This window comes from Rhea americana, unplaced genomic scaffold (genome assembly GCF_003343005.1).
Source record: "Rhea americana isolate MKP2758 unplaced genomic scaffold, rheAme1 scaffold_5, whole genome shotgun sequence".
Classification (NCBI taxonomy): Eukaryota; Metazoa; Chordata; class Aves; order Rheiformes; family Rheidae; genus Rhea; species Rhea americana.
In genome coordinates, this window is record NW_028186645.1 from 2,899,218 (window position 1) to 2,919,726 (window position 20,509).

The window sequence follows — 20,509 nt, forward strand, 5'->3', positions numbered from 1 at the left end:
CCGAAGAGCTTAAAATTCTTCACTATCACAGTTTTCAGGCGTTATTGGACTTGTTTATCCGCAGGCGCTCTATTTTTACCTTTTAAACTAAACTTTAGCTTGTCAAAATGAAGTAATTCGGGATTACTCAAAACAGTAATCAGYTGGGTTGGGACAGTGTCACGTGGGTTTGCAAAGACACCACAGCTTCTCGAATTTTATCCCAATGATATCCTAGATTTATCCTCCACTCTCATTCAGCATTTGCTTTGTAGCTTAGGGACAGGCAAAAACRTGACAGTCAAGGCCGTCCCAAAAGCCATCGTCCCCAAAAGGCAAATCTCTGGAACAGCCCACTTTTTGGAACAGCCTCTCAAAAATCTCCTATTTGGAGAAATACTCTATTTATRGTACGAAAAGTCTTTCGTTCTCTGGAAGCTGAGGTTGTGGAAACAAGAAATAAATGCGCAAGTCTGATCCGTGCACATCTCTGTCTTTGGAGACCGACCTAGCAAAGCAGTTAGCAATTCTGGATATCGTATAATGGTATGCAGGACTGCAGGAAAGCTGATGGTCATCTGGSAGTGCTTTCACCTGGCCAAATCAAACTGTTACTGTTCTCCCTCAACCTATTTATTAAATGCATTTCCAAGAAATGCATTCATTCAGCTAACGTAAGCTGCATGCTTTYGTGATTTTCTAGCACTCGCACTAAACATGAGTCAAAACAACAAAACATTTACAGCTATACATCTTTGTCTTCATGCTTCTGAATTAAAATTTTCATGCTAGGTTTTCACCTAAACCTGAATTTAGTTCTTGAAGTGCTTAGAGGAATCTATCCCACTGTTTCTAGGTTTCAATTTGTGATAAAAGTATGCTTCTAAAGCAAACAAACTACAAAAGATTCAGTTACATTTGTTTAAAAAAATAAACTTTGCATAGAATGTAATCCCTAACAAAAAATAGAGTCTCCTTCTCCGGAGATGTTCAAAACCTGCCTGGACGYGATCCTGTCTAACATGCTCTAGATGACCCTGCTTGAGCAGGGGGTTGGACTAGATGATCTCCAGAGGTCCCTTCCAACCTCAACCATTCTGTGATCCTGTGACAGAGACAGAACTGGCCRAACATGAACAAAATTAATAACGTTTGAAAACTGTGTACAGAGCTTGGAGAGCGGAATGTTTCCAAAGGCATGTCAACAGTTAATAATTAGCCTTGTTTATTCCACCTTAAAAGATCTGATCTCACAAGGTGCTGAGTACCCTCATTCCTTCAKGAAGTCAAAGCTTTAGGAAGTGTCAATGATTCAAATATAGCGTAACAGGATTAAAGTAATTATAAATTAAATAAGAGTATACAGATTTTAAAGTTCTTGCCCTAATATTAACTTTATTACAAGCCTGTTAGAGTACTGCCTAGGTACTTATATGTGTAAACCAAAAACATTGCAGAAAATAAGTGAGATCCTGCCGGATCCAATTCTGAGAACCTACAGGTGTCTTTAGTTTTTGCTTTTAACGTAAACAGTACTTGGATTGCTGTAGATTCACCTACATCTTTTACTACTCCAGTGTTAGCAGCRCAATACTGCATTCAGTAAGCAGCAATCAAAATGCCCTGGAGGGTTTGGATAAAACAAAAGTTCATCTGAATAGCTGATCAGGCTGAGTCTTTTGGGATCATTTTCTCATCATATATTCTCTTACTTACAGCCAGTGATGATTCAGACCTTATCTTGCTCAATGAGCTATTTCCCAACCCTTTAACCATAATATCCTTCACCTCCTGAAGTGCTCCTCACTCCCTGAAGGCACTGCAAAAATCACTTATTGCTGAAAAGCAACGTCGAGCACAGGATCTCAGTACAGAAACACCTAAGAGGACACCAGGATGTTCTTAATGAAAGAGCCCTGCTACTCTGCTGTGTGGAAAGGGAAAACGTATAGGGGCAGAGCATACAGAGAGGGTTTCACACGGATGGCTAGGTGCAGGAAGACCACTCCTATCACCTGGATTATTACAGCCAACTTCTCATTTCAAAACACCTGGTAAAAATGAATTCAGAGGCTACTCTGAAGGCTGACGTTCTGGGTGGTCGCCAAGCATACAGAGATTGTACAAGCTCTGAGTTTATATTCACTGCCAACTTACATGTATCAATAATAGGCAGCAACAAAGACACTTACTCTCCTTTGGCACAAACTTTATGAGCTTGCTTTTCACTTTCACTGGCAAAGGCTCAACTCGGCATTTTCCTGGTGGTGCTCTCCTGTGAAAAAAAGGGACACAAACAGYGTACAATTAATTCCTTTCCAGTGGCATCATGAGCCTTTGCTTCCAATTGCTTTTCAACTAATGCAGCGCTCATTGCGGGGGTGGGGGGGGAAGTCTTTTTAAATGATCCAAATAATCTCTTACAGCACAAAACATAATCAAACAATCACACATCTCCATTGATCAAAGTCCAAATCTACACAAGTCAATGGAGTCTTCTGGCTGTGTTTTCACTTGCCATTGATGAATCCATTAAAAAAAATGGCAGACTTGAGTAATATACAGAAAGAGATTAATCAAATTGAAACACAGATCATGAAACTAGACGATATATATTGAACATCTGACATAAAAATATCATGTACAGAAGTTTTCAAGCTGTCTTAAGAGAAGTAAAATGACACACTATTATTTATATACTATTAACATAAAGGAAAAAAAAGACATCCCCTTTTTTCACAATCAATACRAACGTGGAAAGCAGGCAGGAGGAAAATTTTTAAAGGAAACACAAAGAGTTCTGTGATTTGTCACTGACAGTGAGTTATCATTTTAGTAGTTCCAAAAATGCATTAGTTTCAAACAAGACATTAACACTGTAAGTGCCTCCTACAGAGGCTTTCTCTTAAAAATGACACATTACTTTGACAGAAATTTGTCTGACACAGAAGTACATTTCACTTCCGAGAAGTTGCATCCAGTTCATAATTGCTTTTCCTGTGATGGTTGGCTTGCTCATCTGCAGGCTTATTTGGAGGATTTTCAAAACTGTTTCAAAAATGCATTCTGTGTGCATTTGGAGTACATAATTCCTGTGTAATTAGGATAGCTTTCATTTCTGTGAACAGAAATGCAAACAAAGAATYCCTCTCAGCTACTCATATAGGGATGTGACATAGTTTTATAAATTTTCTTGGAAGTTTTTTCTTATTCCTATTGCTATACTCTACACTTTACTAAAGAGACTTCTTTTTAAATTTAAACTTAAGATTGTCTTTTCATTTCTGCTTTTTTATTTTTGCAAAGGTTGCATAATACAAGTCTCAACATATGGTTTACAGGAACTATTCCACTGTACTAGGTAATGGAAAATGCTACTGTCAAAGGAGTAAAAATGAGGAAGTTCTGGGGCTGTTTCCAACACATAAACAGAAAAGTGGGTTGACTTCAAAAGAACGCTCAGATAGCTAAAGTTGTAACTTTAATTCATTAAAAGAAAAAAGCAAAAGCTTATGAAGTCTCATTGTATGTGGCTAGCTGAAAGAATTTTGGTGTTTAGCCAGTAATAGTAATGTCTGATAAACAGGAAGTTGGAAAAAATAAGCTGTAAGTCTTCCTGTAAAACACTAACACTCCCTGCCTCACCAATCTCACGTACAAGTGCATGCAATTCAGAAGAAGAAACGATGGTCTCAGTTCATGTGCAAATCACTTTCCTCTCTAAAAAACAGCATAGAGGGTACCTTTTGACATTCTTCTTTCTTTTTTTTTCTTTCTTTTTCTTTTTTTTTCTTTTTTTTCCTTTTTTTTTTTCTGTACTCTTTCTGCTTTGTCCAAGAAAGCCCTACAGCTCACCCTGGGCCAGCTTCATCTGGAGCTGTGTGAGTGGGGCTCTCATGGGAGATGCACTGGAACTGAAAAAAAAACCCTTGACACAAACTGCCTCATTGCAGATCGGAACCTCGAGAAACTTTGCCTGAGAAAGACAAGCAACCCGTAAGACATTTCTCTAGCTTTCGGGAACAAATCTCCCACCCAGCACAATGCCAGCAAGCCACGTAAGGAACCAGCRTGTAACTGCCAGTCAAAGTAGGTGCTGATGACTGTGGGAGCAGAGCAGACTGGCAACATGTTGCTCCAGCCATTCCTGGACCTCACTTGACAAAGAGGCCCAGGGGGCAGAAGAGCTATTTCGTTAGTCAGCATCATTTATCACATTCGAACTCAGACTCAGAGCTCCAAAGCTGAGTGCTGCCATAAGAACATCTCCTACCTAGAGGTGTCCACCACTTTGTAAATCACTCCAGCAGGAGCAGTGGCACTTGGTATGGCAGTGGACATGAAGTAAAGCTCCCCTAAGGAAAAACAAACAAACAACACAGCCATGAAAACTTTCCATGGAGCTTTGATACTGTTCAACACAAAGGCATTAACTCTGCCTTACAGGTCAGAGAGCAACAAGAAAGCTAGGACTGAAGCAGGGAGATCTGGCTACCAAAGCAAACAATATGGGCTTGTAAYGAAGGCTCATATGATTCCAATGCATAAAATACTCGGTGAGTATGCACTTTAACATATTATCATGAGACACTGTWTTGACATTTTTCCACTGCCCAGACTTTAGCTGTCAWCTCAGTCAAATCTGTGTACTTTAAYTTCACTAAYGCAAAATAGTCAAACCCTGGATTTCCTTTGTCAAAACATAATGAAAGGAAGTTAAGACTGTTCACCACTGTCTTTTGCTCTTTTTGATGAAGTGCTCCTTTGGGGTAAAATTACATACGAAAAAGATTTTGCTTTGCTTCCCTAGCACAAAGTGAGACATATCTCACAAAAAAGGCATTCGGACTTGCCACAGCTCTGTCAAGCCATGTGGGCTGGGCTTGACCTTCAKCCAGACAATTTCCATCGTCGTTTATTTGATGTATTTTCTTTGAACTGCGTTTCCATCCCTTTCCTCATGTTGTGTCCAGGAGGCCAGCTTATGCTCTCGGCAGTGCAAGCAGTCCCTCTGTCACTTCCCTTTCATTTTTGTCAGCCCAAGCGCTTGTGTGGCCCCATGAAAAAGCATGGGGGAGCTGATCTGGCTGCAATATTACGAAAAAGAAGAAGAAAAGAAAGAAGAGGAGTTGGGAAAAGAGGSCAACTGATACCTGCTTAGTGAGGGTAAGGCCAGATTTCTTTGGGCTTCCAATAGGTAGGAGGAGACTCAGGGGAGGAGGAAGGAAAGGGAAAAGGAGCTGTAGCAGGTAGGAAAAGGAGTGGGCTGTTAGTCAGACACAAATAAGCCAAAAAAAGACAATAGCTCTTAAATGCACACAGTGCGCCCATGCCATGTCCCCTGCCTGCAGTGAACAGACGGTGGGCTCTAAACAAATAATACTGAGCATGAAAAAAAAATCTTCCTTTTTCTGGCGGTGACACAAGAGTCTACAAGCAGCAGACCAGAGGTACCCTTGGTTCCAATAGGGATGTGCAAAGCACCTGGGGTGCTCCCAGCACATCCAGCTCCCAGAGGATGGGACKGCTAGCTCTGTAACATGTGTGCAACAATCCAAAAATATAGGTTCCCCATAATATAAACACATCCACTAAATCAGCCAAATTAACGTCCATCACAGCAACAACCCTAAAAATAAATACTTCCATGAAGAAAAGCTCGTTAAAATAAATGGTATGATAAGCTCATAAAACCAGACTCCCCAYGCAGGTGCAAGAGAAGACTGGTCACCGCAGAAAAAGGAAACTCATTGAACCGTTATCAACAAATTTCTTCCCATCATAATAAAATAAATACAAAGGAAATAACTCCTCCTGAGAACAGACTCCTGGCCTGAGTGTCCAGCCACCTCTATTATATTTATGCAAACCATGATTGAAAAGCCCCAAGGCAGAAGAAGGACAGTATTTCACTCCCACTTTGCACTCACTCTGCCCGCAGGTGCAGGACAAAAGTGCATGATTGAGGGTTGTAATTAATAGCCTGAGCCTGCACCCTGATCCTCTTACTTAAGGTAAAGTAGATTTAGATTAACTATTGTTCTGACTTTAGGGTAAGATATCCTCCTTGTCAGAGCACTGCAAAACACCCCTACCTTCTATGAACACTAACTATTGAACAAAATGGATTTTAACTCCAAAAATTCTAATCCCATATTAAAATTCTTGAACTAATACCTAACTGGGTAGGTTTTATTTTCAGAATTAAAAGGGAAAGCACAATGTATATGGTTATCCCCCAAAAGCAACTTCTGATATTGTCTGCACAACTGTCCAGGAGAAACAGATTTTTACAAACTGGGCCATTCTGGTAGCAGGCGCCTGTGATCAGAAGCCAACGGACTTCCCCCGCAACGGGCGAGAAACACAAACTCCTGGATTTCAAAGTCGCACATGCTGCTCCTAGCAACCAGGCTAAACACTGCCGGGGTCGGTCCCTATGGCGAGGCAGGGACGAGCTGCGCAGCCGCCCGCTCACCCTTCCTTCGGGCTGGGTAATTAACGCTATAACCGCACTAACATGGGGAGCAGGGCCAAGTTCACTCTCGGCTTCTCATCTCCTCCTTTGCATATCACAGCTGCTCATTCCTAGAATGTAAAATGTCTCAGGTCTTGAAAGTAYAGCTACGTAAAACTGCACGGAGACCACATGCCCCAGTCCTGTCCAAGACAAAACCCCAACAGACACAGACAAAACTTGGCTCTAAAGCAGCCTTTTGCATATGCAGATTCAGGACATAACRTAGAGCTGTCACTCTCTTCCAGTTTGAGATGTGCAAATATTCCAGGTCAGTACAAGCAAGTTCATAACTATTTGTTCATTTTATCTGCTTTACTGTATCCATTAATAATATCAACAGATTTCTTGACTAGCCAAAAGCATCATGTCATATTGCTCTTCTCTCACTTCAGTAGCAGCTTATCAGCCTCTGAGGGCCTACATTCCCCCAGGCATTTCACAGCGAAGTTTGAGGCTTCTTGTGAAAGTTGGGCTTTCAAGTATTTGCCCTCAGCTAATTACTTTCCCCCCAAACCCTTTTGCAGCACAAACTGCACTTAAGGAGCCAGGCAGTGAACCACCTCTTTCAATTCCTGGTTCAGTCACTGTGCGGCACACTAGACACCTAAGGAAGAGCACGTACCAGGACATTGGGATTGTGGCTCTGGTTTGACATAGGGGAGAAGCTGGGAGTCTAACCCACGCGTATTTTAAAGACTGATAGACTCATGCTCTGATCCGCTTGCCTCCCAGAGTGAGCCCTCTCTGACGAGGAACTATAAGCACACGGCTCAATGTGAGATAATACTATACACTTACCTGCTTCATCTTCAGCAAAAGAAATGATATATCGATAATAGTTATTGATAAGCCCAGGGAACATGCAGGTCTGTCCCGTCCCCATGCAGATCTCGTTGTACTCCCACTCTCCAGTAGCATGATTCTCCTTCAAAGACATTAAGCGTCTGCAAGGCAAAAATAACTTGCATCAAGTAGCCAGGAGAAACTTATGAACATTAATCAGAAAAAATAAAAGGATGTTTAATGCTTCCTACCCAAAGTAGCTGCAACAGAAGCTGCAGCTCCTCCAAGAAATGAAGGATTGTTGATATTAAAACACAGAGGCGTTGYGCAGATCAGTAACATCTTGCCTTTCAGGGGCAAGCCAAGCACAAGAAAATGCGATTGGGGAGGGATTAACAGGCATCAAGCAGTGCTTCATTATGYGTGGGGTCCTACGAAGGACACAGGACCTGGCTCGGCTGCAGCTCTGTGGCTGCTCTCCCATGCTCACCACCCCCGAAAGCTGCTGGTGAGCGAACTGGACTCGGGCAGTCAGTGCACAGAGCACCTGGGATGCCAGGAGGAGAGAGGATCTCTGTTGAAAATGGGGGAAATACAGGTACAGCACAAGGAGAGAAGGTGGGGGAAAATAAGCAAGTCTCAAGCCCCATCATGGGTTTGCATCAGATTAACTTCTGGGCAATTTAAAGCATCTTCTGTGTCTGAAAATGCTGAAAAGGGGAGGTTTCTTTAGGATGCACCAGAATGTTTTTTTACACCACTTTCAGGATTTCCAGTGAACATCCAATCCCCAACGTTTCCTTTGTACCGACACCACGTGAATCAGTGACATCTACGGCTGCTGGAAGGTGAAGATCGCACTGCTGTGCAGCAACATGGAATAAAGATTATACAAAGCACGCCATGTGAGTTACTTGAATTAAGCAGTTAGGCTTCGTACAGCACTTGTAACCAGCACACGGCTGCAAGCTAGCAAAGGTTACACTGCATGAGCGCTCGCAGACAGAGGCAGATCAACAGAGGATGTTGGCTGGGGTACAGCTTAGCGAGCATCCAAAAAATTTACTTACCCGCTCATAAAATCACCAAATATGTACAGGCCATTCAGGTTTGGAGACTCACAACCCCGATAGACATAGCCTCCCGTAACGGACTTCCCCATTTTGTGTGGATAGGCATAAATCGGAAGCACGTCGTCTGTAGAGGGGAAAAGATACGTGGCTTACCTTGTTTTACATATGATGCAGAWCACCTGATAATACAGTTCTTACGAGACTATCAGGATACAATTGGGTTTATTTGAGCATCTTYGGATTAAATCAGCTGCTGACGGAGTCAAATTGAGTTGCACTTTCACCTTTCCAGAGCACAGTTCAACAGCCCCTTCTGGCCGGCGGTGCTGGGCAAGGACGGGCTGCTTCAGAGAGACTGGCCCACACGCTACTTGCAATACAAGATGAATACGTGATAGGCCTGAATGCTCTCAATCACCTAGACATCTAACCATTTTCCTAAGCCCTTCTCCTTCCTCTGTAACTAGGCTTGATTAGTGCTGCTTCTGGCCAATTTCTAAAAAGTCTGGCTGCCTTTCCTATGAGTTTGGARGTTACTTTTAGAGATACTGCATCTATGCAGATGTTTGCCCAATGTAGCTTTGTTTTGGTGGTGAAACGGTAATGGGTGACCTGGATCCCAGCTGCTGACGCAAAGACAAGTCAGATTCTGTCAGTACCAAGGGCTTGTGTTTCAACTTAACCTGAAAGAGCCATAAAGTATTTATGGTATGGCACAGGCAGGATGCAATACTGCCAGGTTCATCGTAAAATGCAAACTAAAACACAAGACAGCAGCAAAACAGAGGGAACTGCCCTCATTTTGAAGCTCTCCAAGGTCCCTCCTAGGYAGGTCCTCACCCTCCCTTCCCTGAAAGCCTGGGGGCACACGTATCTCCTCTCGGCCCTCATCCCACTCCTTCCTCCTGGCRTTTCTCCCTGCCCTGCGTTTCAGACGTCCCAAGCCCAAGGCTCCTCGTGTGCCTGTCCGCCACGTCCCGGCCGCGCTCGAGGCTGCTCGCCCCGCGGCAGTGCTGGCCCACGGGCACGTCGCCCCTTGCACCAGGCACGTCAGGTCAGCTAGAGCAGGTGCTTTCTGTACTTGCACTGCACTTATCATTTAAAGGGGCTGTGACTCTTCCCTGCTCTGACAAAAGGCTCTCTGAAGGCACTGGCAAGCATCCTGGATCCCGGGAGGCCTCAGTGAAGTGCTTGCCACGAGCACTAAAGGAGGCACTGTCGTGCAGGAGAGCTTCAGATGGGCTCTCTGACATTTGCTTCAGCAATGGATGTGCAAAAAATCTGCTCTGCGCTCTCCATGTTTTTATGGAAAACATCGAATCACTACCACTTTACTTACATCTGAGTTAATAAAAGGCAGGAAGTTAAACAACATCACAGAGCATGTAGAAGAGAAAAAAAAATCAGAATCTCAGTTAGTGCAAATCACCACAAAATGTGGTCCAAATCAAAGCCTGCAACACAACACGCTCTGACTTAGCACATGCACCAGAGCCCAGCCAGCTGGCAAATACCCTGCCTCCAAGTTAAAAATTAAAAAAGAAATTAACATTTTCTTTCTGGCATAGTTAAAAGAAAGAAAAATATTCTGCATATGCTGTTACCTGTAAAGCAGCAGTATGCATATTAGCTGGACAGAAAAAAATATATATATATACATATATATGTATATATGTATACAAACACACACATATATACACACACATACACATATATATATATTAGTAGCTTTTGGAATTCTAATATTTTTCTCCAAGTCAGTTCCCTTCTAGACAGAGAGAGCATAGATTTACATCTCAGAAACATATGTTTGCAAYGAAGTAGTCAGCCTTTGAAGGCATAAATTAAAAATGAACACACGGAAAATCTTTCCAGTGTGAGAGGCAGATAATTTAAACACAACGTGTATTTACCTATTGAAGAATTGGTGCAAAGTTTTTTATCGTAACAGCTGAACCCTTCCCTTGCCCTCCAGCCATAATTTTTTCCTTTCTCTACAATGTCGATTTCTTCATACTTGTTCTGTCCTACGTCGCCGCAGAAAAGACGGCCTTTCCCTTCCTTCGTGCGAGGCTCGCCCCGATCGAACGAGCAGCGCCACATGTTTCTCACGCCGTAYGCGTAGACCTCAGGGCGAGCTTTTGGGTCATCGAGAAAAGGGTTGTCGGGGGGGATTCTGTAAAGAGGCCCACGGTCGTTGTTGTCCACATCGATCCGCAACACTTTGCCCAACAACGTTGATCTGCACTTGGAGAAAAAAGGAAGAGAAAGAAAGAAGGGAAATAAGACTCGACCCCAGTTAAACACACATTCTCACTCAGAGATGGGTGCTTTAAAAAGTCTAACGTCTCATTATTTCTGTTTTGGAGAGCACAAGTGTTTCAATATGCCAGAGAAACCAACCAACCCACCCACTGGAAACTATTAAGGGAGCGAYGCATGCGGTCTGGCACTAACTGTAGCTTTGCAGGACGTGTAACCAGAGCAGGCTCTGGGTATACAAGCTCCCACAAGCAACTTAAAAAATGACGGTCTTGATCCCACCGACGTTCCCCCTGTAAGCACACGACCCGTTTTACTGACCTGAATGAGACCAGTCACRGGAGAAAAACGAGCAAAGAGCCAGAGCTGGCAGGATTGGGGCCGAAGTTAATTTACTATTCATGCCAACTGCCAGACAGACGGTGCCCCACGCCTGAGCTGCTCTCCGTGCCTGCAATCCCCAGAGCCCTGGCGATGGGACTACCGGGGCGGTGCACGGGGTGAACGCGGCTGCCCCGCTCCTCCGTGCTGCCAGCACGCGTGCCAGCTGTGGCAGCGCTTTTATGATCCCGACATTGATACATGAGCACTTGGATGGAGACCATTTCGTTTGATACAGGCCACTGAGCAGCCTTCAGATGGTAATGACCGCCTGCGCCTGGCTGCCTGGCAGGCTCCAACTAGTCGCTTGGGGGCRAAAGTGGGGATTGCTCCGTCGCTCCATTTCACTGACCCCTCTGTTTGCCAGAAAATCCAGCCCAGAGGAAAAAGCTGTGAGGTTCAGTGAGTTACCATTTCTTGCAGGAGAAAAGAAACGCTACGCCAACCTCCTCTATGGAGGAGTTGCACCAGAGGTCTACGTGTACCATGGTCTGCATAAGCACCAGCAAAGAGGCAGCACGAGAGGCACACGATGTACACGAAGTTTTAGGGGCTCATACTTGTTCTGGGCATTTCCAAAGGTCCCAAAAGGATCCCCAGCCATGCCTCCATCTCCAGTAAATATATAAAGATAACCATCATCACCAAAGAGCAGCTCTCCTCCGTTATGATTGGAAGCTGGTTCTTCCACTTCCAGGATTATCCTAATCAGAAAGACCAATGAAGTGGTATCAATTGCACACATCCTAAGCAAACAGCAGAGTAACATGTTAGTCTAGTATCATCCTTGACACATGAGAATGGCTGCAGATCATTCCTGATACATCTTTCTCCATAACCATGTTACTGACTTTTACGTAGGCATAACTGATTTTATTACCATACATAATTCCAACATATTTTCTAGATTATAGAAACACCAAATTGTGTAATAAGGAAACTGGGAAATCACATGACAGTTTACTTTTAAATAATGTTTTTCCTATGGCTCTTCCTTCCTCCTTGTTACACTTAAAAAAAAAAAAAAAAAAAAAAAAAAGGCATTGCCGTTCAAAATCAGACAGTAAGCTACAAGTGAGAGCACTGCAGTCTATCTGTGCATCTGTACAGTACCGGGCACAATCTCGACATGCACTTGCAAGGAGGTGAAGACTTCTCAAATGTTAAATAATAGTTAAATTCTTAAAGAGAAAAGATTAAAGGAGAATTATATATACAGTACTTTATGAACTTAAAGAACTGTTAAAAGCAGCAGCAACAGAGTAACATTTTGACAAAGGTTATTCAAAGCAGTACCAACAACATTTACCTTAATTTTGAAATCTAATTCTCTGCTACTTTAATCTGCTTATTTAATGTATCTGGCAATCCTTTCTTAGGAAGGAAAAGGTGAAATGCAGAAAGATATGACTTTATAGAGCAGTAAAGCCACAAACACATGCAGTTAAAATTCCCAGGCTTAACAACTCAAGTTTATTTTACTCCAGCTTTTTAAAGGGACCTGATCTCATGCTGGCAGCACCTCTTAATATCTGTAAAAATGACTCTTTATAACCACATATAACACCTCACCTTCAGAGACTTTGACCCTTCTGAAAGTAGTGGTAGTTACGATCACAAAAACATTGCAAAATGTAAAAATGACATTGGTAACATGTAATTATTCTGTCCCCTGCTGTTAAACTAGCACTTCTGAAACAAGGCAGCTGTGCAAGAGCACACAGAGACTGCAGCCRTAAGGAGGATCCCGCACGGAGCAGAACCTGGAGGATCCCGTAAGGAGCAGAACCTGAAGTTCTCCTCAGTCTCCCAAAGAAGATGGAAGAAAACTGATATTTTATTTAGTAAAAACCTGCAGGCACGCAGACATGGGCCTTCCTGCTCGAGGAAGCGCCCCGTGGGAGAGCACTCGGATGAAGTCAGTGGGAGCCATGCCTACACAAGCACCACACTTGGGTTCTTTTCAAGTTTTTGCTGCACTAAGGATCAGCTAAACAAGTACAGGAAGAGTTACAAATGCAGAACAGGGTAATTTTTAAACAAGACAGCCCAGGGGCCCCCACATTCACAGGTTTAAGCTCCTGACTCACTTTCCTGAGGAACACATTAACATTCTCTTTACCTGTCATCAGCAAGGCCACTCACATTAAATTGCTCTAATTGCTATACAGACTCGTGTCCCCTTTCTGCCATCAGGCTATGTGCATTTTCAGGCTAGAATTATCCACTGCTGAGTATTTGAAAAGCACCTAATACATGCTGTGTAACTCAGTTACAATTTTAAAATTAATACTAGTCGAGGTTCTCTTAAAGCAGTGGATTTGTGATTYTGTAACAGGCTATAAATCTATAAGCTTTCTCCACATACAAACCTCTAATTATCTGTGCATGCTAATGTGAATGAACTGCAGGATGAGACTCATTAAGTCGGAACCTGCACAAATTTAGAAATAGGTAAAGCTGTATTTCAAAAAAGTGCACATAAATGCATAGGCTGTGCCTCAATCCAACTGTCCGTCTCCTGCAGTAACCACATTGAGCACAGCAAATCTAGTAAACAGACCTTACACAGACACCCCATTTTAGAACAACTAGGATGATGCACTTTGCTATAAAGCAAAATTTTAATCTCATTATATGTAATATGCATTTTTGCTTGCATTCTGTAAGCTTTCCAAAATTTTTGTAATTACTGTTTTACTTCAGTTAGTGTAATAGTGCATTCGGATTTGGTGCAGGTCTTACACAGGATCTCCTACAAGTGTTTCTTGGGACAGTGCACAGAAACACAGGTCCCAGGGCGCAGCTTTCCCAGCACTGGGCATGCTTGTGCTGGAGCCAGAAGTCGCTCTGGTTTTCTTCAGCATGGCCCTTCTCTTCAACATTTCAGTTATTGAAAGGTAAAGAAAAAGGAAAAAACTTTGATGCCCAGGGAAACATTGAAAAAGAGCTGGTTAAGGAAAGCAGATATATTCCAAACAGGAACTCAGACCTACATGAGGCAGTATCAGAGGGAAACCCCTTCCACATCAATAAACAAACCAAAATACCMACCGTGAATAATGTTCAAGAAAAGTTCAGTTAAACCTTCACACATATTGGAAGTGAGAAATCTACTCCTAAGCACTCACAGTTCATCCACAGGGGATGCAAATATTCTCTATCTTAATATGCTCTGTAATACACAGCATCACCCCTTACCCTGGGAATGGAGCTTTGATTTTCTATTCTATCTTTGTAAATTTAGAATTTCAGTCATGAGGTATCTGTGCATTTTGTCCTTTTTTTTTCTCCCTTGCACTTTGCACTACTTCCAGCGGGCATGGACTTGAACAAACTTGCTAACACATGAGAATACAAAAAGTATTAAGCCAAGTAAGTCTCATTAATTGTAGTCAGCAGTCCTGAAAAATGCACAAGCTGTCCTCTGAGATTTTAAATACATTTGTCAGATAAACATGTGTACAATACCTTTCAGAACCATGGTCCAAAGTATTCATGTCACCAGGAGAAATTCTGAACTCACTGATTCGGATTCTCTCTTCATAACGAACTTCAACTGAATAGTAGACATACACTTTACCATTAAATCTGAATTTAGGATGGAAGACAATACCTAGAAAACCTCTCTCGTCTCCTTCCCAAGGTGAGGTGAGTACAGCTTCACTGATGTTCAGAAAGGGCTTTTCGAGCCGCGATCGGTCGGGGAGGTAGGTCCACACCAGGCCAACCTGCTCAGCAACRAAGAAGCGGTGGGTGCCGTCGTTTGCGTGCACCATCGCAACAGGGTTGCGCAGCCCGTTGGCCACCTCCACCAGGCAGAGCTGGAGACAGCCCTCYGCGTTGGCGGTCACGAACCCCAGGTTTTGATTGAGATTCTCRTTAACCAGGAGGTGAGGAAAGCAGTAGTCTACATCCTCCAAGGACAGATAGCGGCAGAATTTGGCCATGTTGTTCTCCAGGGCAATTAACTCTTTGTCCGTAGAGAGATAGYGGAAAATGGACCTGCATTTTTGCCAGACTTGCACGCAGTAGTCTTGGCAAAGCCCTGGGATCGTCCGAACAGGAGTGGAGGGATCCTCAGCATCATACAAATGAGCTGCGTATGGAGAGCACTCCTAGAAGGAGAGAGGAAAAAAAGAACTCAGGCCATTTTTTGAAATAGATTTGAAATGGCTGAACAGCAACTCTAATTGGAGAAATTTCACCTTAGTCTCAATGTATGTTGCAGTTTATTCTGAAAATATATTAACAGAGGAAAAGATTCTAGAACATGAGGTTCATCTCAGTATTTATGGACGTGATATTCCCAGTGAAAGTTGGCTTTCACATGAGGATATTCATTTTTTCAAACCATAGCCTTGACTCAAGAAAATTGTACCAATTCTGACCCACATCTCACTCCTTCACCCTAAAAGACTTTATTTTYCCCCCCGGATGCTCTACTTGCTCACAGATAGAGAGCAGATTCACTCCGGCACCATGGCAAAACTGATGAGGCAACRGCACAGCTGCAATTCCGCCGAGAGGATTCGGGTCCCACATCTCCRGACTGAGGAGGGGTGGGGAAAGGTCGGCAGGGCCAAAGCCACCACTGGCACCGGGGAGCGGYGGGGAGCAGCGGAGCGAGGGAGCGGAGGAGGAGAAGAGACGGACGCCCGCAGCGGGACGCTCGCCCCGCGTGCACCTTCCTCGCCCAGGTCGGCGGCCAAGCCGGGAGCACAGGCGCTTTGGGCACCTCACCTCAAGGTCAGATACGAGTCACCAAGTTGAGCRATGGATGCTCAGATTTATTGCATTATATTCAGGATTTTAGACAGCACGAAATGGTCAGAGTCCAAATAGGATCCTCTGGGAGCARTGGAGCATAACCCACAGTTTAGTGAAGGTGTGGGCCCCCAAGCCTCGCCCAAGGGCTGAAGTAAGTTTACACAATCCAATGTACCTCCAATAAGAAAATTCTTACATTCTTACAATACAAACATTTTCTTTTTCATAAAAGGCCACTGCAATCCAACCAAACTGCCTGCAAGTTAAAATCCGACCAAGCTGACTTAGYTCTCCTGCTTTGCAAGGGCTTTTTCTTGCAATAAACATATCATATTTTCCAGTTGTAATGCATCTTCCTGACAAGAATCTCAAAAATACTCCCCAAATAATGCAATATGAATCAGTGGAGGCTCAGTTATTTTCATAGGGCATATAAATAACAGAGGCAAGAAAGACAGGAAGCAAAACTATCCTTCCTGAATAAATTCTACATTTTTTAATTCCTGTATGGCATTTTTTCCAAGTAAAACTAGTTCAGTTAAAAAAAAAATCTACAGGGAGCTATTTCTTAATGCAGATTACCCCACTGTTCAACAGCTGAAAGATATAATATCCAAGATGCTTAAGTATTTAAATTATTTGGTAAGTACACACAATATTTAATTTTAYTTTATTTTCCACTACATACCATAATAAACTGAGCAGCCGTGTAACAGATCATTAGTGTACAATGAGCTTTCCTCCTGTAACATCAAGCCATTCATTGCAAAATGAAGGTTATTACGCCTTCAAATGAGCAGCAATTAATGTGGTAAAAAGGAGACTGGATGTGACACAAAATACTGAAATTACATACGCAGATTGGGTAGCGGCACTCAACTCAGTTACACGAACACTGAGGTGTGCCAGGGACAGAAAAGAGCTGGAATATTTTCTGATTCTTTGGCTGCGGCTGAAAGTTTTGGCTTTAAAAAAACAATTTGAACAAGAGAGCAAGAGAATTTGAAGCGAGGGCTGTATCAGAGCTCATTCTGTGCAGGGGATTTTGCACATTCGGAGAGCGAGCGAGCACCCTGTTTGCGTACCACGATGTGTCTGAATCCCTGGCASCCTGTCTCAAATAAATCTTAGGTACGATGAAGCAATGTCTTGGCTTCAGCCTCAGAACTAGCAGTAGCACGGAGGCGCGATTTCCCAGTTCCTATGCCACTGCTGATTATTCACCACTAGCCCCAGGTGTGTCTGAACAGCAGACAATGCTGTAGGTGACTTCTGCAGTTCCTAGCACATTCCTGGTGGCACATGGATATTCACAGTGGCACTATACTGACAGTGACGTACAGAGATCTATCACCAGCTCGATACTGTATTCATCCATGTGCATATTTTTATGGTCAATATTTAGAATATCTTCCAATTTTAATTCCATATGACATGAAGCCTGAATCCTGCTCCTGAATGTTTCTGCTTCTGAATCCACTATTGTCTTCACCCTTCACATTGTGTTATTTGTGACATTCCCTCAAAACACCAAGAAACTACACTCAGTCACAGCTCAGCATCACCAACAGATCTAAACACCCGTTTCCAAATGACATGCTATGGTGGTTTGTTCATTAACTTTAAATAATGATACGATCCAAAGACCGAACACATTAATGGACAGATGAGCAGTAACTTCAGCAGGACTGGAACAAGCTCATACTACAAAATATCTCATCGGGATTAAAACAAGTTAGCCAAATCTAGTCTGTCCATTCCAGGAATTCAAAGGCAGCTATTTATCCGAGGAAGCACAACAGCCGCAATTCGGCCGAACGCCCACATCACGCAATGGCTTACTTGCTTCTGCTATCACTCTGCAGGAAGCAATGTACTTTCTCAGGAAAACATCCAACTTTCACGTAATCTCTGATATTCCCTGTTGACTCCCACTAGCCCGGTCTGCACGTAAGGAGGGAATGGAAAGCGGCTCCGCGGCTTGGARAGAAGAGGTTGGGAGGGCTCATACCCAGGGGAGAGGTTTGCAAAATCATAAAGCTGGTGCATAAGGTTAACGCAGCGCTGTTATTCACAAATCCTCAAATACTAAAGCTAAGAGGTATTTAGTAAAATTAGCAGATCTGTTTAAAATGGATAAAGTACTCCCTTAGGAGAGGTGGCAAACTTTGGGAATTTGCTGCCACGTGAGGTTGCACAGGCAGATGGTATCAGCAGGCTGGAGAAGGATTAGACAAACCTGTGAACAAGTCCATAGGCAGCAAAAGGACTAGGCAGGGCCGTCCTCCAGCACCCCGATGGGGTGGGGAAGGACCGCAGGAAGCAGCCAGGCAGGCGTCAYGCTCTCGCAAAACACCACCTTCTGTGGCCGCCCTCTGCATTAATTTCTCCTTTCAGGGTTAGGCCTGACTATAAGAAATCCTCTCTAGAAAGGGAGCCAGGGCAAAGAAAACAACATCAACAAAAACCCGAAACGAATAAAAAAAARGGGGGGTATGAGGGCCAAAGGATCAAGAATGAAAGACCAGGGAACCAGAGCAACAACAGCACTCACAACATCCCTGACTACGTCCATAGCACTTAATAAAAACCTACCAATTAAACAAAGAAGTGACTATAAAAACCAATACCTTCGGTCTCAAATGAGCTGGTTCCTTCTTCAGAGTTTTACCTCAGCACTTCAGTTGTGCAGACTTCTCTCTAGCTAACTAATACAACTCAGAGAGATTGAACAAATCCTGCCACACAGCAGCAAAAGGAGCAGCACTGCATACCAAATYGCGGTGTAAAAAAACCTAAGAGTGCTCACCACAAGTACAAAAAGAGACACTTGTCAAAATAATTCCATTACCTTGGAGAAAAATCATGAACTGTGAGCAAAAAGAGAGATAAGTATTGAATAATTCACCAAAAAGCACTTATTAATTCAGGTATAGGATATAAATTTTATATACAATGAATAAATGAAAGCAGGAGTGTTCTGGAGGTGTTTGTAATGCCTAAACTTCCATTTTGTGCCTGCATGCCCAGAGGTAAAACCATTTGTAGTCACATCTAGGGCTGATGATGCATAGAGCTCATTAGAACATTTCAGTGAATCATTTCTTCCACCCTGAAACATTTCACTGCCTCCGAAGAAATTTTCAACATCAGCTCTCTGATGTACACAGGAGACTTACTTATCGCTTCCAGAGGCGGAACGAATGCCTAGTAGACACTGCTAACTTCTTGTTTCCTATCTAAAAATAGTCCTTTGGATACAATCGGTTTCAGGAACTTATTCAAAGGTTTTTGCTTTCAGAACAACGTGGAACAAAACAAAAGCCAAATTTCTAACAGCTGTTGTGGAAAAGGGTTGTCCTTCTCTTTACACTTTGAGTAGCACAAGATTTCCCTGCAGAACACGAGCTGCAGCATTGCTCTAAAGCCACTTTGATCCCACCTCAGCACAGCAGACTAGACTCCTCCGTCTGAGTTAATCTAAGATTTACACTTGCAGAGCACAGAGCTGYCACCGCTCTGTCTCAGGGGCATTTTCATACATACAAGGCCAGCCCTGGTCACAGGGGCAGACACTTCGCTCTGTGCAGACTGTGATCATTCTGTTAGCGTATCRAGTCACACAGTATCAACCCCGGCTGGAAGTTTTTCTTGTGGAGGACGGCTGCCATCAAGCTTGCTAGGCCACATCCTCAAGCAATACTCTGCACCCCTTGCCAGGACTGTTAGCACCGGGCACACACTAGAAGAGTCTCAGGATACTGTAATCCAGTACTAAAAACCATCTGATTCCACGAGCTGGATGCAACAAGGAGTACGTTTTACACAGGCAGGTCTCCTCTTGGGTGTCTTCATCACCACCAAAGATCTAACCCTGTGAGGGTGAAGAGAGTCCAGCAACTGCATCTGACTACACAGCCGTTTCTCAGAATACTGCTGCTCATAAATTAAAGCACAGCAGCATCCCAGTTACCGCTTCGGTACCTGCCAGTGGGCAGTAAGTCCAGGGAGGGGCCTGACGATGGCCTATTGCTCCCAAGCATGCTGCGGGGCACGTGTTGGGGATGATGCACTAATGCCAGGTGCACGTTGGCAGATACATCGCTGCTTGGGCCCTTGCACTAACACCATGTTTACACACCAGAGGGGATTGATGCCCCCAAATCTGGGACGACGCACTAATGCCAGGGCTGATGCACCCCTTTGGGGTCCACAGCACCCGTGTCGAGGCTGATGCACTTTGCGTTTGTGGGTAAACCCATGCCTGGCCGAAGCACCCATGTTTGCACTGGTGCACCCATCAGCGGACYGATGCACCTGAATCTGGGCTGAAGCACCCCTGCGTGGGCGGAYGCACCCGCGCCCACGCTGATGCGGCCATGCCGGAGCCCGTGCACCCACGCCACGGCTCACGCACCCTTGCGTGAAGCACCCGCACCGCGGCCAGCGCAGGGCAGCTCCGCCGCAGCGGTGCGGGCAGCAGCAGGTACCGCGGGCGGGGCGCCTCACCTGGCAGAGCAGGTCCTGCAGGTGTCCGGCGCAGGCGGCGTACGTGGGCCCGTCGAGGCGGGCGCTGAGGCGGTAGAAGCGCTGGAGCAGCGCCCCGTCGCGCTGCGCGTCGCAGCAGCCGAAGGCCGCGTAGCGCCCGCAGAAGGCGAGCGGCCGCGGCGGCCGGAACGGCGGCTTGAAGTCCAGGCACTGCGGGTGCGGCCGCGCCGGCGCCGCCGCCAGCGCCGCCGCC

General features: G+C 44.3%; 1 protein-coding gene across 1 annotated transcript in view; it reads right to left on the reverse strand.

The window, feature by feature from the left end:
• HHIPL1 (HHIP like 1) overlaps positions 1-20,508 on the reverse strand; it is a gene marked incomplete at its 5' end in the record, with an annotated part of 22,586 nt that extends 2,078 nt beyond the window's left edge. The window contains 8 exons of the mRNA XM_085317630.1: positions 2,137-2,254; positions 4,253-4,334; positions 7,298-7,443; positions 8,353-8,479; positions 10,269-10,597; positions 11,559-11,702; positions 14,470-15,116; positions 20,278-20,508. Of these exons, the coding sequence (XP_085173756.1) occupies positions 2,137-2,254; positions 4,253-4,334; positions 7,298-7,443; positions 8,353-8,479; positions 10,269-10,597; positions 11,559-11,702; positions 14,470-15,116; positions 20,278-20,508 (1,824 nt within the window). The remainder of the gene's footprint in view (positions 1-2,136; positions 2,255-4,252; positions 4,335-7,297; positions 7,444-8,352; positions 8,480-10,268; positions 10,598-11,558; positions 11,703-14,469; positions 15,117-20,277) is intronic.
• Position 20,509: the final 1 nt, after the last annotated feature.